Source organism: Podarcis gaigeae, assembly GCF_964106915.1.
Source record: "Podarcis gaigeae genome assembly, chromosome: 3".
Classification (NCBI taxonomy): domain Eukaryota; kingdom Metazoa; phylum Chordata; class Lepidosauria; order Squamata; family Lacertidae; genus Podarcis; species Podarcis gaigeae.
The window spans coordinates 82,843,599-82,863,267 of record NC_139680.1 but is presented as its reverse complement, the minus strand read 5'-3'; the positions used below and the strand labels follow the sequence as shown (position 1 = coordinate 82,863,267).

The following is a 19,669-nucleotide window of genomic DNA, read 5'->3' as shown; positions in this document are numbered from 1 at the left end:
TGCTAGCTGATTTAACAGATCTTGGATAAAGTTATCTTCCACAATCTAAATCTGAAAATGTGACAAGGCAGTACCTCTGCAAGTGGCATCATTCTGCAGTTTGGGATGGCCAACTGCAGCCATATAAACCTGAGGTCTTCTGGTTCAATGCCAAATCATATCTAGATCACTTGGTTGTTTAGGTCTCTCTGGTGTGAGTCCAGCCTCATCCTACCCATGTGGTAGATTTTCTGTATTGTCCAGAAAACTTGCTGCACTGCCCACCCCCACCCCTCAGTTTTATATTTTGCATAAAGCCTTTGGAGCAGGCCAGTTATTCAGGGCTACAAATTCTTCTTTGCCCACTATATCTTTTCACCCAAGTTGTGTCTAAAGCATGTTTGTGGCACATTTTGTTTGAGCTCAAAGTGGCATTTTACAGTTTATCTTAGAACATTTGTGAACTTACTGGTTCCTTTTCAAACATATACCATGAAGCACCTTTTCAGCTAGTCTCTCAGGGCTCAACTAGATAGCATTTGCCCTTTCCTAAAGAACAGTAGCATTGAGAGCTTTGAGTTGTCTCATTTCTGCTGTAGCTGCTTTCTTACCTGGGATCAACCCTTTGATCGGCTAAGAAGCACTGCTGGGCAAACCCCATTTTTCCTTGCAGAGACAGTTTTCTTGCCATAAACAAAATGAAGTATTCATACACCACCTATGTTATTTAGCAAACTCACATAAAACAATTATCATTTAACAGTTCTCACTTTATAAACCATGACAGGAGGAAGATGGGCGAAGCTGGCAGAATGAGATACAGTGGTCATCAATGGTGGGGGCAGGGAGTAATAGTGCAAAGAAATAAAGCACTAAAATTGCTACTGGATTATGCAAGGCAGATATATTTTACAGTTATAGCCTGACTTTGCTCCAAGGAGTTCATGGTGGTGTACATGGTTCTTCACCTATCCTCACAACAACCCTTTGAGGTAGGTTGAATTAATTTGGGGGTGGGATTCACACATAGAATCTAACATGGAGCAAAGACTGGTTGTTGGACTCCCATCATTCCTGACCTTTGCCTTAGCTGGCTGGGGCTGATGGGAGTCCAACATCTGAAAAGTCACAGGTTCCCTGTTTGCATGTTAAAGAAATGGCTATCTGTTCTCCTTAACCTTGATCTCTATTGCAATCCTGTTTTCATAAGATGTGTGACTAGCAAAAGAAAAATAAAATACAGTGGATGGAAACGGGCCTTGCGTCTCTTTTTTCACCATCCTACAGGCTGGCTGGCTATAAATGGAAGGCTTAGGCAGGCTGGAATCCTATGCTTGCTTACCTGGGAATAAGACTGCTAGAAGGCAGCGTGGCTTATTTCTGAGTGGACACATTGCAATGTCAGCAGCACTGCGCTAGGGAGGTCAGTGGGCAAGGCCTTCCTCTCTTTCCTGATTATCACACCTGCAGTCTGAAGTGGTACAGTCCTGGAACAATTTAACCTGTTCATCTACTTTTTGTGCTCCTGAGAAGACCCTGTGTCATACTTTTATTCCTCAGTTTGCAAAAGTAGTAATGGCTACTGCAAAATTACCACTTTTCGGGGCTGAAAGTGGTAATTTGCAATAGCTATTGTTGGCCGCCACTCTATACTATTTTCATCATGCTTCAGCAATCCTCAATAACTAGAAAAGATTCTATTTCTCACGAGGGCGCCGATATTTGCTGCTTCAGCGCAGCTTCCATAAACGCTTAACGGCTAGGAGAATAGCGAAAGGTGAACCATTGCATGCTGGTTCGTGCAGTTTCACAAAGCGGAAACGCCCGCCTCTTGAAGTAGTTTGTCCCTTCCCCCACACCGTCCACTCCTCCTCCTTTCAGGCCCAGGGTTTTTTTTCTCCCCCAACGTGGTTCCTTTATATAGAGATAGGAAAGGGAAAGCGAGAAAGTCCTCTTAGGGCTGTCCAACAGTTGTGCCTGAAGAAAATATTTATTGACGCTCTGAAATATAACTTCCTGCGTTAAGGGATAAAAAGAGAGGCTTTCTTAGACCAATATGAACCGTTAGAGGCAGAGTGTGAGGGAATAGGAGGGTTTTCAAGGCGTAGAGCGGAGCATTTTTTTCAATCAGGCGAGATTGGCGGCGCCCCCCCTCGTGAGGTGAAAGGTCAGGCAAAGGGGGCCTTCCCCCTCTCCTCGCCCTTCCCCCAGCTCCTGACATGCCAACCCAGCAGTCGGCGGCGGAGCAGCTGCGCGAAAGGTAGGTTGCGGGGTAGGGGGTTTGGGGCGCTGCTGGGCGGGATGTAACGGCGCCCCTCAGTAGGGCGGGGAGGTGGGGGCCAGGCAGGCCAGAGCCAGTTCTTAACGGAAGCAGGAGCCCCTGAACGCCTGCCCACCGCTAGGACAGTGTCGCCTGGGAAGGGGGGGTCGGTGGTCGGGCATTCAGTGGGGCTGTTCCTGGTGTGGGGGGCAGGTCTGTGTGGGGCGAGCTCGATCTCCCCCTCTACAGGCGAACCGTGAGGCGAGCAGGGCATTCAAGCCACTCTGCGCCAGTCATGATGGTGACCGCTGCATTCTCTCAGGCGTTGCTAACCGAGTCTGGGTTTCTTAATTGCAGGTTCTAGGTTTTTCCAGCCCCCTTTTTCTTTTGTGCTCATTCTGAAGCCCCGGAAATGGAGTTTGAGCTCATGGAGAATGACATCCTAGAGTCTCTGGAAGACCTCGGGTATGTATGAGAGCAAATATGTGTAAATAACTTTAACTTTGGATTTTTTTAAAAAAAGTTTTTTTTTGGGGGGGTTGTTATGTGTCCTCACCCCCGTGCTCCGTGTTTTGTGGGGCAATCACTTTAGTTTTGTAATCATCACTAAATTCTTGAAGTGTTGTGGGGGGGTGGGAGTTGCTTGGAGGTGGGGAGGGGAGGTTTTGATTTGATTTGTTTGGCTTTTCAGGAAAAAAAAGATGATAAGCTAGCATATATTTAGAAATACCTGCTGCATAAAATTTTTAAATGCCTGCAACAGAGGATTTTGCTTACTGTTGCAAATCTTCTGAGTTTTCTGTAAATAGTAGTAATAGATAATACACTATGAACGGTAAGGAATTTTATCATATGTGTTCTCAAAAACAAATTTGTTTGCATTATTCAGTAAAGAACTGGATTGGGATCCAAAGAAGTGCTGAAAGTGCATGAATGGGGTAGTACTGTGAGTACAGTGGTTCCCAGTTTGAAAGAGAAAAGCTGCTTTTAAAGCAGAACAGGGGCTTATCTCTTTGGCATTGTTATGGCTGGCTGGGCAGTTGTCCCAAAACATCTGCACCAGTTCTTTGAATTCTCTCCTTGATTCTGTTGTTCAGAGACGTGGCAGTGGGGAGAAGTAGCATGCTAGTGCAGCCAAAAATGAATGTATATTTTCCCCTTATCTTCACTACTGTACTTTTATTGTTGTTTAGATGTATCTTACATCTCCAGTCTAAATGCAATCCAGCAGCTGACAAAAAGAGGACAGTTCCTTGCTCCAAGGAGCTTATAATCTAAACTTTGCAAGGGCAAGGATCAGCAGAGGAAGGACCAAAGGGAGAAAGAGGCAAGGGCATCAAACATTAGGGAGAAGAAAGAATGAGAGAGATAATTATATCAAGGGAAGATTGTGAGCAAAAAAATTAAAGATTCTGATGTGGATATAGACTTCAATTCAAAGCATGCTAACTTGAAGGAAGTACCTTTGAAATCATTGGTGTTCCAGATAAATATATTGAAGTGTTAGTGGTGTTATCACCAAATATGCATGGATTGCATACCTCAGAAATTGTACAGTGGCTTTTAATAACATGTTCTTATTTTTGTTTGTTTGTCAGTTATAAAGGCCCATTGTTAGAAGACGGTGCTCTGACCCAGGCAGCTTCTGGGGGGGCCAGTTCCCCTGAATATACTAAACTCTGTGCTTGGCTGGTGTCAGAGTTAAGGCTATTTTGCAAACTAGAAGAAAATGTGCAAGCGACTAACAGTGAGTAATCATGAGTCTGACACCATTGATTTATTTGTTTCTTTCCTATTAGCTCTGAAAACATGTGCTGGTATAGATGCTTCCAAAACTGATGTAAAAGCTTTTTCATATGCAAGTTGAACTTTTCAGGAAGCTGAATACTGTGCCCAATGCCACATTCTGTTTTTGCCTACATACCCATGGAATCAATTTTACTAGTTGTCTTCCGCTATATTTCGTACAAGTGAGCTTTTTTAAAGTGTTCATTTGAATACACTATTTTTGCCATTCTGTATCACCTGAGTTCTTATGTTCGAAATGTTAATAATATTTTTTGGGTTTTTAAAAAAAGAAAATAGGCTATTTTAATCTTCAACCGTGAATCTTGATAACATGTATGGAAGCAGTCTGTTCATAATATAACTTTGTCTTAACTCGTGGCAAAGAGTTAATAGTTGAACCTCTTAAATGAAAATGTTCTGTGTCTTAAGGTCCCACCGAAGCAGATGAGTTCCAGCTTGAAATGAGTGGGTTGCTGGGTGAAATGAACTGCCCATATACAACACTAATATCAGGAGATGTCACCAAGCGCCTTCTCAATCAGAAGAACTGCCTGCTGCTGCTCAGTAAGTTGAAAATAACAAAATCTTTTTGTTCCTTTTTGTGCCACTGTGGAGATAACTAGGACACTTGTCCTTTTGCTGATGCTTCTTGAGAACTTATGATACGACGATATTTAGAAAAAGAATATAGTCGGATCTGTTGAAGCTTTGGATTCATATCGTCTGTATTGTATTGGAAACTGTCCAAGTAAAAACAACAACCACCAAGCATTTTTTCTCTTTGCTTGTTATGAACAAACTTTGTCAGCATTTGAAAGTGAAAAGACATCTCATTCAGAAGTGATGTAGTAAACATGAAGGAATAGCAGCTCACCCTAGCTACTTAAGAACCATCCTGCTCTTGGGAGAGATCTAGCTTCCCCCCACCCCTATTTGTGCTTTGTCTGTGCTGTCTTAGTACAGAGTTTTAATTGATATTTATGTTAATAGAATCATAGAATTGGAAAGGACCACAAGAGTCATCTAGTCCAACCCCCTACAATGCAGGAATCTTTTGCCCAGCATTGCGCTTGAACCCATAACCCTGAGATTAAAAGTCTCACGCTCTACCATATTCTTATGTAAACTACTTTGTGAGATTTGCTTTAAAAGCAATGTCTAAATATCTAAATTAATAAATCACATTCTGCAAAGGCATGCCATGCTTGCTTGAGCACTGTTACCCTTAGCAGACCTGCCACTTGGTAGTCTGTTTTTTAGATCCTTGTCTTATCTGAACCTCACCTCTCATTCGGTTAATATAAATATGTTATGGAATCCAGAATAGTTTCCTTTATGTTCACAGCTAACCAAGGCAGATATTTGTTAAAAGGTGCTAAATTGTAGCTTTTCTTCCTTCAGCATACCTCATCTCAGAACTGGAAGCTGCCAGAATGCTCTGTGTGAATGCTCCTCCCAAAAAAGCCCAGGAGGGGAGTGGTAGTGAAGTCTTTCAGGAGCTGAAAGGAATATGTATTGCTTTGGGCATGTCCAAGCCTCCTGCCAACATAACTATGTTCCAGTTCTTCAGTGGAATAGAAAAAAAGGTAAGAACTGAGGGTTTTGAGGTACATAGACTTGAATCCATGATTTACAGCTGTCATCCTACTGCAGTGGAATGGCATTCTGAAGAAAGCAGGTGACTTTTCTGGGAGCATGATGGACTATGGCAAGAATAGATAGGTGGGAAAGCTCGAATGTGTATATAGAGCACCGTAAGCAAGCCCTGGGATCCAAGCTCTCTTATTCATTAGGCTTTTGTTTTTATGTTTACTTAATAAATTTATATGCTGCTCTTCAGTAAACATATTTCAGGGCTGCTTATAAATAAAACAATAAGATACAAAGGAAAATGCATAGTTTAAAGCAATGAATTTTAAATACTGCAGATAAAGTAGCATAAAACGTACAATGGGTAAAATTAGGGAGTGAAAAGACCAGGAAAGGAAAGGGGCTGAAAAGACATTGGAATAGGCACCAGGCAAGCCACCTTGGAGAGAGCTTTCCACTAATGTAGCACCACCACTGAGAAGGCCCTTTTCTTCCATCTCCCCCACCTTGCTGCATTTATTGGGGACTCTTGGAGAAGGGCTTCCAAAGATTACCTTAGTATATAGCGTAGGCTCATTCTTAAGGACAACCTCCAGCATTTATAACTAACCCTTGAGAGTGAAAAGGTTGTGTGTGTGTGTGTGTGTTATGGCACTACCCACTGGATGGAAGCCTGTCCTTCGGTATCATTATTTCTAATAGCAATGCAAGTTTTCCTGTGCTTGTGACCAAAAATATACCATCCATGCACGCAAAACGGTATCAGCAGATTTAGGGTTAGGCTAAGGTTTGCAGATACTCACTTTCTTTAGAGGGGAAATCCAGTTTTTTTGTGGGGGGGGGCGGCAGGGGAACAAATCCTATTGAGAGACTAAGAGAGGGCGGGGGAAAACTGTCGGAATAGGATGGCTAGAAATGAAAGTTTATAAAGCACTATCTCATGGTGTGAAGAGGTCACTTCCTAGTTCACACTGAGAAGCTATTTTAAATTGTCTCCAGGGTGTGGAAGTGAGGCCTTCCCATAGATATTAATGGAGTGATCAGAAATTTTAATGTAGCTAGGGTTAGGCACAAGAACATCCCCACTGCAAAACAAACAACCGGCCAGTGAGAATTAAGCATGCTCAGTGGGCAGAGAATGTTCACTGGTGGGAATGGAATGCAGCACCTGGAACCCTGAGCAGAAGAACTCACTGCAACTTATTTTTACCGAGACATATGGTTAAAAGGCTTTCATTCTTGAATTGAGAATTTTTTTTAAGTTGTCTGTCCTTCCCACATTAATAAGAGGTGGCTTACTTTACTGATGTCATAATGATGTTATTAAAGAATTGCAGAAGATTCTTATTTTAAACCAACACAATTATCTGAAAATTTTAGGAATGTATTCTTTTGTGTAGCTTCTATTATGTATGAAGCATTCGAATTCCCTTTCAAATCCATATGTTTGGTGGGGAAGAGAGCAAGCATTCACTATATGATACTGTGGTATTCTAACATAGTATATTTTTTATTACAGTTAAAAGAAACATTAGCAAAGGTTCCTGCAAATCATGTAGGAAAACCTTTACTGTCAAAACCACTGGGTCCAGTTCATTGGGTAAGTCGTATGTCTGTAAAACTCTTTTTGTTCTATCCTTGACTCTTTTTGTTTTATATATTTTCTTTCATGTACATTAAGCAAAACTGTGTGATTTTTCTCAAGGCCTAGCCAATTCTGATCAAGTTCTCAGTTTTACTTAGAGTGAAGCAAAATGCATTTGAGAAAATAGATTCTTGATTGTCCCAAGTTCAACACATCCAAATTCACAATTGATTGTTATATCTTGACATCCCTCAGGAATGCAGGATGAGGAACCCCATATTTAAGGATGATATTAAACCATAATTAAAGCAGCGATGCAACTTGGGGCAGGGACAGTTCAGCAGTGCGTGATATTTATACACCTATAAATACCGTATTTTTCGTCCTATAGGACACACTTTTCCCCCTCCAAAAATGAAGAGGAAATGTGTGTGCGTCCTATGGGGCGAATGCAGGCTTTCACTGAAGCCTGGAGAGCGAGAGGGGTCGGTGCGCACAGTCCCGGGCTTCGTGCAGCTCTGCGCAGCCCTAGGGAGCCCGGCGCAAAGTTGCGCTGGGCTCCCGAGAGCTGCGCAGAGCTGCCTGCATTTTGAAGCCTGGGGCGCGCTGAAGAGTACGCCCGGGCTACGCGCAGCTGTCCGCAAGCCTGGGGAGACCGGCGCGACTTCCCGCCGGGCTCCCTAGGCTTGCGGATAGCAGGCTGTTCACGGGGCTGGGGTCAGGGGAAGCTCAGGCTTCCCCCGCGCCAGACCTGTGCCTGGGGGGGGGAATAATGTTTTTTTTCTTTATTCCCCCCCCCAAAAAAAACCTAGGTGCGTCCTATGGGGCGAAAAATACGGTAGAAGGTTACAGAGGATCTGGGTCTTTAGACATCCTGATATGGGGAAGGTTTTACTCTCCAAGTCTTCAGTGATGCTGAGCCATTGTTTGGCAGGAACTATAGCCCATCCTAAAATTAGTCTTGGCATTTTTAAGCAGGAGCTGCAGAGGTCCTTTTTCTTATTCTGCAGCTAATTACTTGGAACATTTAATCTGATGCTTCTCTTCCTGGCATTTGTTCTTAATATGTATAGTTGTGTTTATTTTATAGATAAGAAAATGTAAACCTTGGCCTTCCATTACAGTCACAGCACTAATAGGAACACTGATATTATAGTTCTTCTAGGAATCAGTGTTAGTTTTATCAATTTGGATTTAAAACTTTTGAGTCTTTATGGAACTGTCGTGTTCTTGATTGTTGTCAAGATGAAGGACCATTCGATCCTGACCTCTTTAAAGTATGGTTTTCTGTTACATCCAAAATGGGGAGCAGTCATTTGATGTTGGCTTACTTGCCAGGAATCAGACCGTGCTTTAAACTTGTAGCTAGTAAACTAACATTAATCTGTAAGTCCCCATTACTTACCCCATTACTTAGAACCAGGGAACTATGGTGTTAAGAGACTGGGATTGAAACCCCCAGATCAGCACATGATTGGGGAGCACATGGGCCTGAGATGCTGTTTCTTGGCTTAGTACGCTAGTACATTGCACACTAGGAATGCCCTGGCTGAGAAGCAGTGTAATATGTGATATGCATTTTTATTTCAGGAAAAAATTGAAGCTATTAATCAAGCCATAGCCAATGAATATGAAGTCCGGAGGAAATTGTTAGTGAAACGTCTGGATGTGACTGTCCAGTCGTTTGGCTGGTCAGATCGAGCAAAGGTACAGTTTGCATTCTGCAACTTGCTTTGGCCTTGCAAAGAGCTTCTTTTCTTTTCTTTTCTTTTTTGCTGTCTGCCAAAAAAACTCTCTGATGGCTCTCTGATGGTAGAAAGTATACCATAATTTAATTGACTTGTCTCTGAATGTACTAAGCACTTTTGTTTAAAGCTTATATTTCATTTGGTAGCTCGTTTGTTGACACTTAGGAGTAAATTTAATCATCAGCTGTGTACTTGCGCTAGGGGCAAGTGAAAACTTTAGTGTAGCTCACTGCGTATCTGCATTTCACATGCGTTGCCAGTATAAGAATGTCATCAGGAAAGGATTATTACCACTTTGCAGTTTTCCGCTTCTAATTGAACAGTTACCCCATAGCATTGCTAATCATTTGCTTCACAAAATGTACCCAAATCACTATATTACGGTGCCTCATAAATATTTATTTTGAACCATTTTTTCTCAGGAGAGCTGTAAATGGGGGAAACTGCAGTTTTAAAATGCAGTCTGAACAAGTTTCAGAAATGCAGCATGAGATACAGACTTGGAAAATGGTTGGCAAAATAGGTAGAGGAAGAACAAAATAACATTTGAGAGAACTTCGAAGCTGGATTTACACCTTATTTATATAAGCTGGTATATTGTCCCATTAGGCACTTTCCCATCAGCTCATACAGCATTTCTCATGAATTGTTAGTTGCCTGCCATGTGCGCCTTGATCTGTCCTTGGAGCTGTTGTTGTTTAAATTGGTAAATAATTAATTTTTAGCTGAATGTTTGTTTACATCTGTTGACTCTCTTCTTTTTTGGATCACAGAGCCAAACAGAGAAATTGGCTAAAGTCTACCAGCCGAAGCGTGCCACCCTTACTACCAAATGCGCTATATCTGTCGCTCACCTCTTGGCAGCTCGGCAAGACTTGTCAAAGATTATGAGGACGAGCAGCGGGTCCATCAGAGAAAAGACTGCATGTGCTATTAATAAGGTACCTTTGTCACATTGATATATTTTAGTTCCTACTGTGCTGTGGATATTAAATAACTTGATGGGGAAATTTTTGTATGCTTTCAGCACATTCAATACATACTCTGTTTTGCCTCTCCCTTCCCACGGTTCCTTTTCCCAGGTTTACAAAATGGCATGGGGGGGGGGGAGCTGGTTTCAATGCCAACTGTTCAACCTGCTACATTGCACAGGAGTTGTTAACTGTTCTGTGTCACATGTTGATATAGCACAGAGCAGGGTTCTTCAACCATGGGGCCCCAATTTTGTTGGACTGCACCTCCCGTCCTCCCTGACCATTGGTTAAGGTGGCTGGGGATGGTGGGAGTTGTAGTCCAACAACACCAGGGACCTAAGGTTAAAGAACTCTGGCAGAGAGGATCAGCCTTTTTGAGTTAAAAACAGCCCTATATTTTAGAATGAGTTCCTTGTTTATTATTTTGCTAAAGGTTTATTATTTTGCTAAAGGTTATTGGCAATAGTCTAGGTACATGCTAGTAATAAATCGGTGTTGCACAAGGTACAGTAAGTGTCATACTGGTTTGCAGTATTACAAGGTAGTCATGTAGCAAGAAAATCCTCTATTGTAGCTGTGCTTATCTGTGGAAGCATATTTTGACTTTCAACAAATTTAGCAAAACCTAGTGGAAGCCATGTGGGACTGGATGAATGTGGATGCAAATTCTATGTCAGCCATGAATTTTCACAATTATATTTGAGAGTCATACTCTTGCCCTATTCCATAATTAGGGCTTGAGGAGGTCCCCTGCGCTACACTGGCTGCTCTCCCCACTTTCTCTCCCACACACACCCTGGCCCCTCTGGGGAAATAGCGATTATCTAGTGTCCATTGCCAGCGCTTGCCAGAGCAGTGCACCCAGCAGAACACTTTAAAGTTGTTTTTTTTAGGTGGTGACCAGTGCATGCTAGCCCCAAAATACCCATGTGAAGTGTTGATGCTGTGCCTGTTTTCTAATGCATATCTCTTGCTGTCACTGTGTAGTCATTTAGGTATCCCAAACAAAGCCCCCCCCCCCCACTATACAAGGACCACCACTACCTCTTCAAGACTAATTATTTTCAGAAATGAAAAAAATACAGTCAAAGCTTCCTTAGATTTAAAGCAAAAGAGCAATATATTGCTGAGTCCCAAATGTAAAATCTATCTGGAAGATATCTTATGTCAGTAAGAGAAAATATCTAACAGAAAATTTAAAAATGAAACGTAATGGGCAAGGAAGCCCATTTTTTCTGCATACCAAATGTGGACCATCTCCATCCCTAAGCACTGCTATAATAAAGGATTATATCTTGATCTGCTGAAAGATCCTTCCCACCCCGCTTCTTCAGTACTTCCGTTTCAACTCGTTTTTTTTTTAAAGTACAGTGTTTTCAGATTATTAAATAGTGTTATATTTTATATATTAAATAGTGTATTCAGGTACCAGGCATGCTTTGTGACTGGCGTGGGTCCAGTTGCAATCACATGGAGATCTCTGGATGCCAGGTTGGCGACTGGGAAAAGCAAAATGTCACTTATTCAAGTCCTTAGAGAAGGATCTGAAATATTTTCCTTGAAGTTTGAATTTGTTTTATTTATTTGATGTAAACCACTTTTAGATTTGTTCTTTAAAATATAAAATGGTATAGAAATGAAGTGAATAATATCAATTGCAAAAAAGCACCTAGACATTCCATTGTGGCACCCATAACCTAGGTTTAAGGTGCCATTTGGCGATTAGCTTAGATATCAGAGTTTTTAACACTGTAAGTAGCGCAGTTCTTCCCTTGTGTTAATTCTTCCAACACATTGCCTTCTTTTGCTTTTAGGTATTAATGGGCCGAGTGCCTGACAGAGGTGGCAGACCCAACGAAATTGAACCACCTCCTCCCGAAATGCCACCATGGCAAAAAAGGCAAGATGGTCCTCAGCAGCAAAGTGGTGGAGGCAGGGGTGGCAGAGGTGGCTATGAGTCGTCCTACGGAGGTCGTGGAGGCTATGAGCAAGGGGGCCATGACCGAGGAGGCCGCGGAGGATATGACCAAGGAGGCTACGACCGTGGCAGCCGCGGAGGGTACGACTCATCCTACGGAGGCCGTGGAGGCCATGAACACGGGGGTCACGAGCGAGGAGGGCGAGGACGTGGTGGCTATGACTATGGAGCCAGAGGGGGAGGCAGAGGAGGCAAACCCCAAGGAGGCTGGACTGATGGTGGAGGAAGTGGCTATCAAGATGTCAACTATAGGGATAGTAACTACAGAGACACAAGCTTTCAAACTGGGGGTTATCACGGTGGTGGCGGCTATCAAGGAGGTGGCTATGGTGGTTATCAATCTTCATATTCAGGAAGCGGATATCAAGGTGGTGGCGGCAGCTACCAGCAAGACAACAGATATCAAGATGGGCACTCCAATGATCGAGGTGGAGGCCGTGGAGGAGGCCGGGGCCGTGGTCGCGGCGGCCGTGGCGGGCAAGGAGGTGGCTGGGGGGGAGCAAGAGGTGCACAGAACTTTAATCAAGGGGGGCAATTTGAGCAGCACTTCCAACATGGGGGATATCAGTACAATCAGTCTGGATTTGGACAAGGAAGACACTTCACAAGCTGAGGCTGCAAAAGCTTCCATTTGGGCAGAGCTCATGTAATAGATTTTCTATGGTTTTCTTTCTGAATTAGTACCAGGCCATGTCAGGCTGCTTCTGGAAAATGATCTTTGCTTTTGAGCACCTGCGAAAGGTGCGCATAAGTCTGATGCTGCCTAAAATGCAGCATTTCAACTCCAGGAAGCTCAGAACTTTAAGACAGCAGCCCTGGTTCTGTTCACTAAAGGAAAATTGAGTACATGTCCGTCACACCTTTAATATGCAAACTAGTATGTCTGTCGGTTTTTACATGAGCTCATTCTTCCTTTAAGAATCTTCCGCTCTTCAAGCCACTTTGAATATTGCTCTTCACCCTGATTTTCTGTAGACAACAAGCTGACTTCAAACCTGTATTGTAAAGCTGCAGGTGTGTGTAGTTAGTTGTGTGCAAGACTCTTTGAAGTGGGTTGGATTTCTGCATTTGTAACTGCACAGAATTGCAGCCTACTTCACGGGGTCCATGTCTATTATATGAGCTCTACTGCTGATGACTTGTTCAATAGCCTTATCTCTCATTGATCAAAACCACACTCATGTCCCCATCAGAGACCCAGCCACTGTCATGCCACGCAAAGGTCATATAACAAACCGAGCTAAGTTGTGAACAGATAGTATATGTAGCCTTGTGCTTCAGCATAATTCAGATTCATTTCACACACCAGAAAACAGTTGATCCCCTGACCAGCCTAATTTTTACTTGAAATTAGCTAGCAGTAATGGCAAGCTGAAACTTGTTTTGTGCACGAGTTAATACCACTGATCAGCAATTATAGGATGGTTTCAATTTTTGGCATCTAACTTAAGACAAAATGCCCTTCAGGTGGGATTGTTACAGTTTTCCTTACTAAAAGTTACATCAGTGCGCCTTGCCTGGGGTTTTTTTGTGTATGAGTGTGAGTGTGCGTGTGTGTACAGAAACATTGTCAAGCTGTGAAAGAAAAATGGCTGAAGGTGTGCTATTGTATAAAAGGTGAGCAATAAAAGTATCTGTTCTCCTATTGGTTTGTTTCTCTTTAACTTTCAGTTGGTGCATGGGTTACCAATATTTTTGAGCTAGCAGGCACAGCTTGACTTTAGAGAAAATGCTGTGGATGCTAGCCACAAAATGGCTGCCACTGGGCATAGACCAAGTTTGGAGACAGTAGACAGTGCTGCTGCCAGAGTGCCAGGCTTACCATGGGAAGTAAGCTTTTGTCCTGAGTGTCGACGTCACACCACAGTTATTACATGGTTGTTGGCTAATAAGAACAGGAAGCATTCCCCAGTTTCCCCAAAAATACACAACGTGGCCACACACTCATGCACACTGCACACACACAAACCACAAACACATGCATCTGCCACTCAGGTGTACACCACATTTCTCCCTCTTGGAGAGGCAACACAATATTCATACTGCCTTTCCTTCCTCACCTACTTCTCTCTCATCGAGGCCACACATCCGTGCATCTGACCCACATGCACAGACCACATGTACTTCCCTCCCAAGTGCACATTTCCCTCTTGCATGCACAAGGGGGGGTGGCAGGAATAGTTAAACACTAGACAGGTGAAACAGGCTGTCTCACCTATATATTTTGCCTCCTAGATTTTAAGAATGCGGGACATTTAATGGCTTCCATCAGAGGTCAAAAAGCTCCTTGCAAATAGGGATGGGGCTTCTCACCTGTCTGCCTGTTTCTTGGTTGTAGCAAGTAGAACAGCTAGTAGTGGCAGGGAAATGGAAGGCGGTGGTTCTGCCCCTTCAGGTGTATTGTTCACAAGCAATTTTTGATCCTAGATGCTATTATAGGTCAAGGAGTATAAACGTTATGTTTCCCTGCATAGAACATATTCATAGCCAAGTTGCTAATTCTCATGAATGTAGAAAACGTCTTGATCAAGTGTTGGCAAGTGTTTTTAAACTGCTTTAAAAAAAGGATAGTGGACTATCATTCTATTGCATGCCTACAAATCAGGTTATAGCTTTGTACTTGCTCCTCTTCCCTGACCTTGGGACTCAGTTTCAGTTTCCTTATATGGTATTCTCCTTTGCCTTTTGCCACCAAAGTCTTTAACCAAGAAGAACACCCTAAATTCACCATAGACCTGAATTTTGTAAACATACTAAGATACGGAAAGCAAGTAAATGCATGCAATTTAACTCGGTATGTGTATTTTATACTTTGATTAGAAGGTCAATTGCATTTAATTGCTTTGCATAGCTTATTAGAAGTACATTAATTCTTATTTATGTCTAAGGTATAGATTACTTGCAAACCGTAACCCATTAGCATTAGGTATGTATAGCTTGGAAATCAACAGACTTAACACAGAATAAGATTGTGGGCACAGAATTCTGGAGCCCACTGTACCAAAAAATGTCACAGTATACATACTGGCATCACAATGGTCAATCAAGTTGTCAAGGTTTTTATGACCACTAGGTGTTGCTCCTGATCCACAAGTAAAAAAAAAAAAAAAGCAGCAACAAAGAAAGGTTGTTCTTGATTCCTACTAATAGACTGAAGTGGCTTCTGTGTTCCATGTCCTAGAAAATGATGCATCCTTGTCTCCACGTGACGTTAAATTACTGCATCTCTGCGGATGGGTTTTGGTCTCAGAAAGCATTGGGTTTTTAATGCAATCTTTCTATGCCATACCACAAAAGATACTGAAAGCAATAAAAGGGCTGAGTTTGAGTATAAATATTGCTGATTCAGTGCAAGGAACTAGGGTGAGATTTTCAAGTAGCTTGGTATTTCTGAATGCCTTGTTACGGTTTGCCGGGAACCAGCAGTGCTTAGGATAGGCTGTGAGACTAGTTTTCAGAGATCTTTGAATAAGTTACACATACCCATGAAAATGCAAAAGAACTTTGTTATAGAACATGAAGGCATTCTGCTTGCACGGGTGAAACGTGCAGTAGTGCCGTTTAATCTACCATGTTAATTGAACAATAAGTTAACACTAGTGAACATAATTGTGCTTGAATAAAATGTTGCTTGCTCCTTAGTATTCTAAGGAGCTGCTGGCTCCTTAGATTCGATCTGTAACAAAATTGTGTTAGAGACCGTCTGAAGTGGCTATGGAATTGGGATGGATGTGCAGATACCAGAATCAAATGGGGCCTTTCTCAAGTTACCTCTGGCTCCTTTTCAACAACTTGCTTTGTTGTCAACAGTCGCAGACTGGAACTATGTGGGCAAGGCCAATTATGCTGGTCATTCTCCTTCCTGGTGATACAGCTATTTTAAAAAAATCTGTGGCTAGCCCTGTTTGCATGGTGCTGGCTATAGGATACCATGAGTCTTTTTGAGCTAGGAAATGATTGTACAAGAGAAAGAGGCTGACCAGCAGATGGAAAAAGATTTACAGTATGTGAGTGGCTGTCATCGTATGGTTCCAGGATACATCTAAGTGACACACGGGAAGCTGCCTTGTACTGAATCACAGCATTGACCCATCTAGTGCAGCATTCTCCATGCTGATTGGCAGTGCCTCTCCAGGTTTTCAGGGGTTTTGGTTCTGGCAGAATTTGTGTAATACTGCCAGTTATTTTTGTAGTCTCAATAGTTCAGGGAAACCCTCAGAACAAAGTCCTGTATGCATCATTTATCAAACATTATTGTTGCTGGTGCATCCCTGGAGAGTTCCAAAGATCAGTCAGGAACTGTTTAACCATTTAGGTAAATTAACTAGAGGGGATGCCTATTCTCTAGCATAGCATAAATATAAATACTACAGAATTCATTTTTATATGCTTTCTCTGGCTTTTAGTAGTGTAGTAACACGGAAGAGACCTCTAACCCAAGTATCTGGGTGCAAGATAGATGGTCGGTAAATTGTAGAATAAAAGATTCTGACACACTGTTATGGGGGATTTTTCTCATTTTCTAGCCAGGAAAGCTTAGCTCAGGCAGGCAATAGCTTACCCGTGTAATTTGGTTTCATAAATGATCTCTGCAGAAGGACACACTGCTTTGGTATATTCTTGAGTTGCATTAAACATTCTGTACTGCATTTTATGAAATCAAGTGTTTTATTTAGGTAACTTCTAGTGTGCTGAAAAGAGTAAAAACAAAACACCAGTAACCATTAAACTAAAATGTGTACTACCTGATCCTTCAGCATAAGGCATAGCACTTGAAAAGTTCTCTCTCTCTCTCTCTCTCTCTCTCTCTCTCTCTCTCTCTCTCTCCAGTTCCTTCAATGACTCATCATAGCACCTGTATTCCATAAGCCTTTCCACATCTGGTATATGTTGAAGGTGACATCTTCCAGTGAACTATTGCTGGGAGACTTTGCAGCACACACAGCAGTAGCTTGTTACAAATTTAATGGAGAAAAATGTAAACCTCTTCCACACTTCGTTGGGGTGGGGACAAAAAACAAAACATTCTGGCGAAAGCTGAAAATGAAATGACTGTGCAGAGGTATTCTTTGTGATAAGAGAATCTCAAGGCTGTGCAAGTCTTCAAGTGCCACCCATTTATGACGTAGCTGTCAGTGCCAGACAAAGAATGCAGTCTCAAACAAAAGAACTGGGGAAAGCACATTGTCCATATCGGAACGTGTGACATTAACATATACCAAAATATTAACATGTGCCAGGCAGGTTTCCACAACTGTGATTGCTGCAAATGCCAAGGTGTCCTTGCTGGTGAAATAGTCTGGAACCACAGCTGCCCGAGAAATAGAAACAAATAATGACACGCTGGAGCTATAACACTCCTTTGTTTTCTGTCTGTGCAAGACTGATCAAACTACTTAACCTATGTGAACAAAAATAAATACGGTAACTCTGTCATTAAATTTCTTTCACAGGTGATTTTGGAAAAAACCAAACTGCTGAATTTGACAATGGAATGATGTTCAACCAAATCTGGCAATTTATGGAATATCACATTGTGCTTCCTTGAACTATCTTCCAGCTTTGCAGCAGCAGCAGCCACTCAACTAGCCTGTAACAAACAAAAAATGACATAATATATATTAGATCTTAATACAATGGTACCTCTGGATGTGAACGGGATCTGTTCAGGAGCCCCGTTCGCATCCTGAAGCAAACGCAACCTGCGCCTGCGCGGGCACGGGTCACGATTTGCCACTTCTGTGCATGCACGTGATGTCATTTTGAGTGTCTGCACATGTGTGAGCGGTGAAACCCGGAAGTAACACGTCCCGTTACTTCTCAACCAGTTACGCTCAACCTGAAGCAACTTCAACCCGAGGTATTCTGGTTAGATATTCTAAGGACCAAGTTATATAACCAGCAGGGTTACGTAGCTGGACCATACTGCTTAATGTAAGAAGAGATGGATCAGGCCAAAGGCCCATCTAGTCCAGCATCCTATTCTCACAGTGTCCAACCAGACACCTATGGGATGTGCAACAGCACCTCCCACTTGAAACCCCCATCTAGCATTCAGAAGCAGATGGCCTCCAATACCAGACACAGCACATAATAGTCGTTTCACGCATGAATTTGTCTAAACCCTGTTTAAAGCCATCCAAGGTGATGGGCAACACTTCATCTTATGGTAGTCAATTCCATATCTATATGTGGTGCAAAGAGGTCCATATTTTAACCCTATGTTTCCGCAGGTGATTAATGGATCTAGTTTGTATGACATTTCCCCCCAATGAGCTGTGCCCAAGGTGGCATATGCTGGATTACAAATTAATCATGCTACCAGAGGTTAAAAATCAATAACAAAAATCCATCCCCAACTCTGGGGAACAAAATAATCTAGCCTCATACAATGCTATGAGCAGAAAGGTTTTTTTACATATAAAGTGAGCAGGCAGTCTGAACCAGCAAAAGCTGCACCATGTGACATTAGGTTATACAAATTAACTCTCAAGCTAGTATTCCAATTGCCATGCTTTAATTTGATTTATTCTATTTAAATATTTTGGTCAGAACATGAACCATATGTGTATTTACATATAACAGGATGCACAACTGCCACAGTGGCAAAAAATTCCACAGATAAATTAAGTTAATGCTCATGGTCTTGACTGGTGAGCATTTGTCCTGCCCCATCTAAGAAAATTCTTAGGCACAACTTGAATTGTAGCACTTCAGAGAAAACACAGAAGCCCTTACAGTAAACGTTTAATGACATCCTATAACCCACCTCCATTTCCTGTCTTTCTAGGAGCGTTTCTGTTCCGTTCTGGTCCAACACATGTGCTGTAGTTCCTACTGCAGTGTCCATATTGGCTTGAATGTTTGATTTTTCATTCTCCCACTTTGCAAAGCCTTTATTCTTTCCCGATTTCCCATGGAGTTTGGACTTCATTTTGGGGAAGGTGTGTGGTCCTGAATCTCCCCAACCAGACTCATGCCACAGCGGCTCTGTCTGGGTTGCTTGGCTGGTGGTTACCCGCTGTAGATGGACCGAAATCTTTCGAGAATTGCCAGTGACAAGTGTGATTGCTCTGCTATCTAGATCCTGATTTTGTGGAGTTACACTAGGAAAGTTAAATACTTCACCTTGCACTACGAAGGGGAAGAAAAAAGTAGAGATTAATTTTACTAATAACATTGTCTCCTTCAAACCAATCACCTTTTTCTACCAGGGGTGGGGAACCCATGGCCTTCCAGCTGTTCTTCATCAGTCCCAGCCAGAATGGCGAATGATTCCATGTAGACCACAAGGTTAACATGAGTCAACAGTGTGATGCAGCAGCAAAAAAACCCCTCATGCTATTCTAGGCTGCATCAACAGAAGTATAGGGTCCTGATCAAGGGCAGTCCTTTAAGAAGGATATTGAACATGTGTACAAGATGGCAACCAATATTATCAAAGGTCTGGAAAGGAGGCCTTATGAGGAACAGTTGAGGAAGTTAGGTATGTTTAGCCTGATAAAGAGGAGACTGAAAGGAGATATGCTAGCCATCTTAAAATATCGAAAGGGCCGTGACATGGAAGATGCAGCAAGCTTGTTTTCTCCTGCTCCAGAGCATAGGACTCAAGCCAATGCATTCAAGTTACAAGAACGGAGATTCCAACTAAACATTCAGAAGCACTTTCTGATGGTAAGGAGCACTCTCTCTTCCTGTGGCTTCTAGCAACTGATTTTCAGAAGCCCTGCTGCCTCTAACTGTGGAGGCAGAGAACAGTCATCATGG

General features: G+C 42.4%; 2 protein-coding genes across 11 annotated transcripts in view; one reads left to right on the top strand and one right to left on the bottom strand.

Annotated features, from left to right (window-relative positions):
* Positions 1-1,965: 1,965 nt before the first annotated feature.
* FAM98A (family with sequence similarity 98 member A) lies at positions 1,966-13,547 on the top strand. The gene is made up of 9 exons (XM_083732504.1): positions 1,966-2,239; positions 2,597-2,704; positions 3,838-3,986; positions 4,457-4,591; positions 5,429-5,613; positions 7,137-7,217; positions 8,793-8,909; positions 9,724-9,891; positions 11,739-13,547. Exons 2-9 carry the CDS (start codon positions 2,652-2,654, stop codon positions 12,513-12,515), a joined length of 1,665 nt encoding a protein of 554 aa, XP_083588630.1. The 5' UTR covers positions 1,966-2,239; positions 2,597-2,651; the 3' UTR covers positions 12,516-13,547.
* A 3,004-nt stretch (positions 13,548-16,551) lies between these two features.
* Positions 16,552-19,669, bottom strand: part of RASGRP3 (RAS guanyl releasing protein 3) — a 44,845-nt gene continuing 41,727 nt past the window's right edge. For all 10 annotated transcript variants that reach the window (XM_083732386.1, XM_083732385.1, XM_083732387.1 and 7 more), the window contains 2 exons: positions 18,672-19,036; positions 16,552-17,492 (listed from right to left, as the gene is read on the bottom strand). In XM_083732386.1, the coding sequence (XP_083588512.1) occupies positions 17,484-17,492; positions 18,672-19,036 (374 nt within the window). In that variant the 3' untranslated portion in view covers positions 16,552-17,483. The remainder of the gene's footprint in view (positions 17,493-18,671; positions 19,037-19,669) is intronic.

Excerpts from the sequence above, each read along its gene's own strand:
- FAM98A (XM_083732504.1), top strand. The coding sequence starts at position 2,652 with ATGGAGTTTGAGCTCATGGAGAATGACATCCTAGAGTCTCTGGAAGAC. Across the intron at positions 3,987-4,456 it reads AAATGTGCAAGCGACTAACA|GTCCCACCGAAGCAGATGAG; the intron begins GTGAGTAATCAT and ends CTGTGTCTTAAG. Across the intron at positions 7,218-8,792 it reads CACTGGGTCCAGTTCATTGG|GAAAAAATTGAAGCTATTAA; the intron begins GTAAGTCGTATG and ends TTTTTATTTCAG.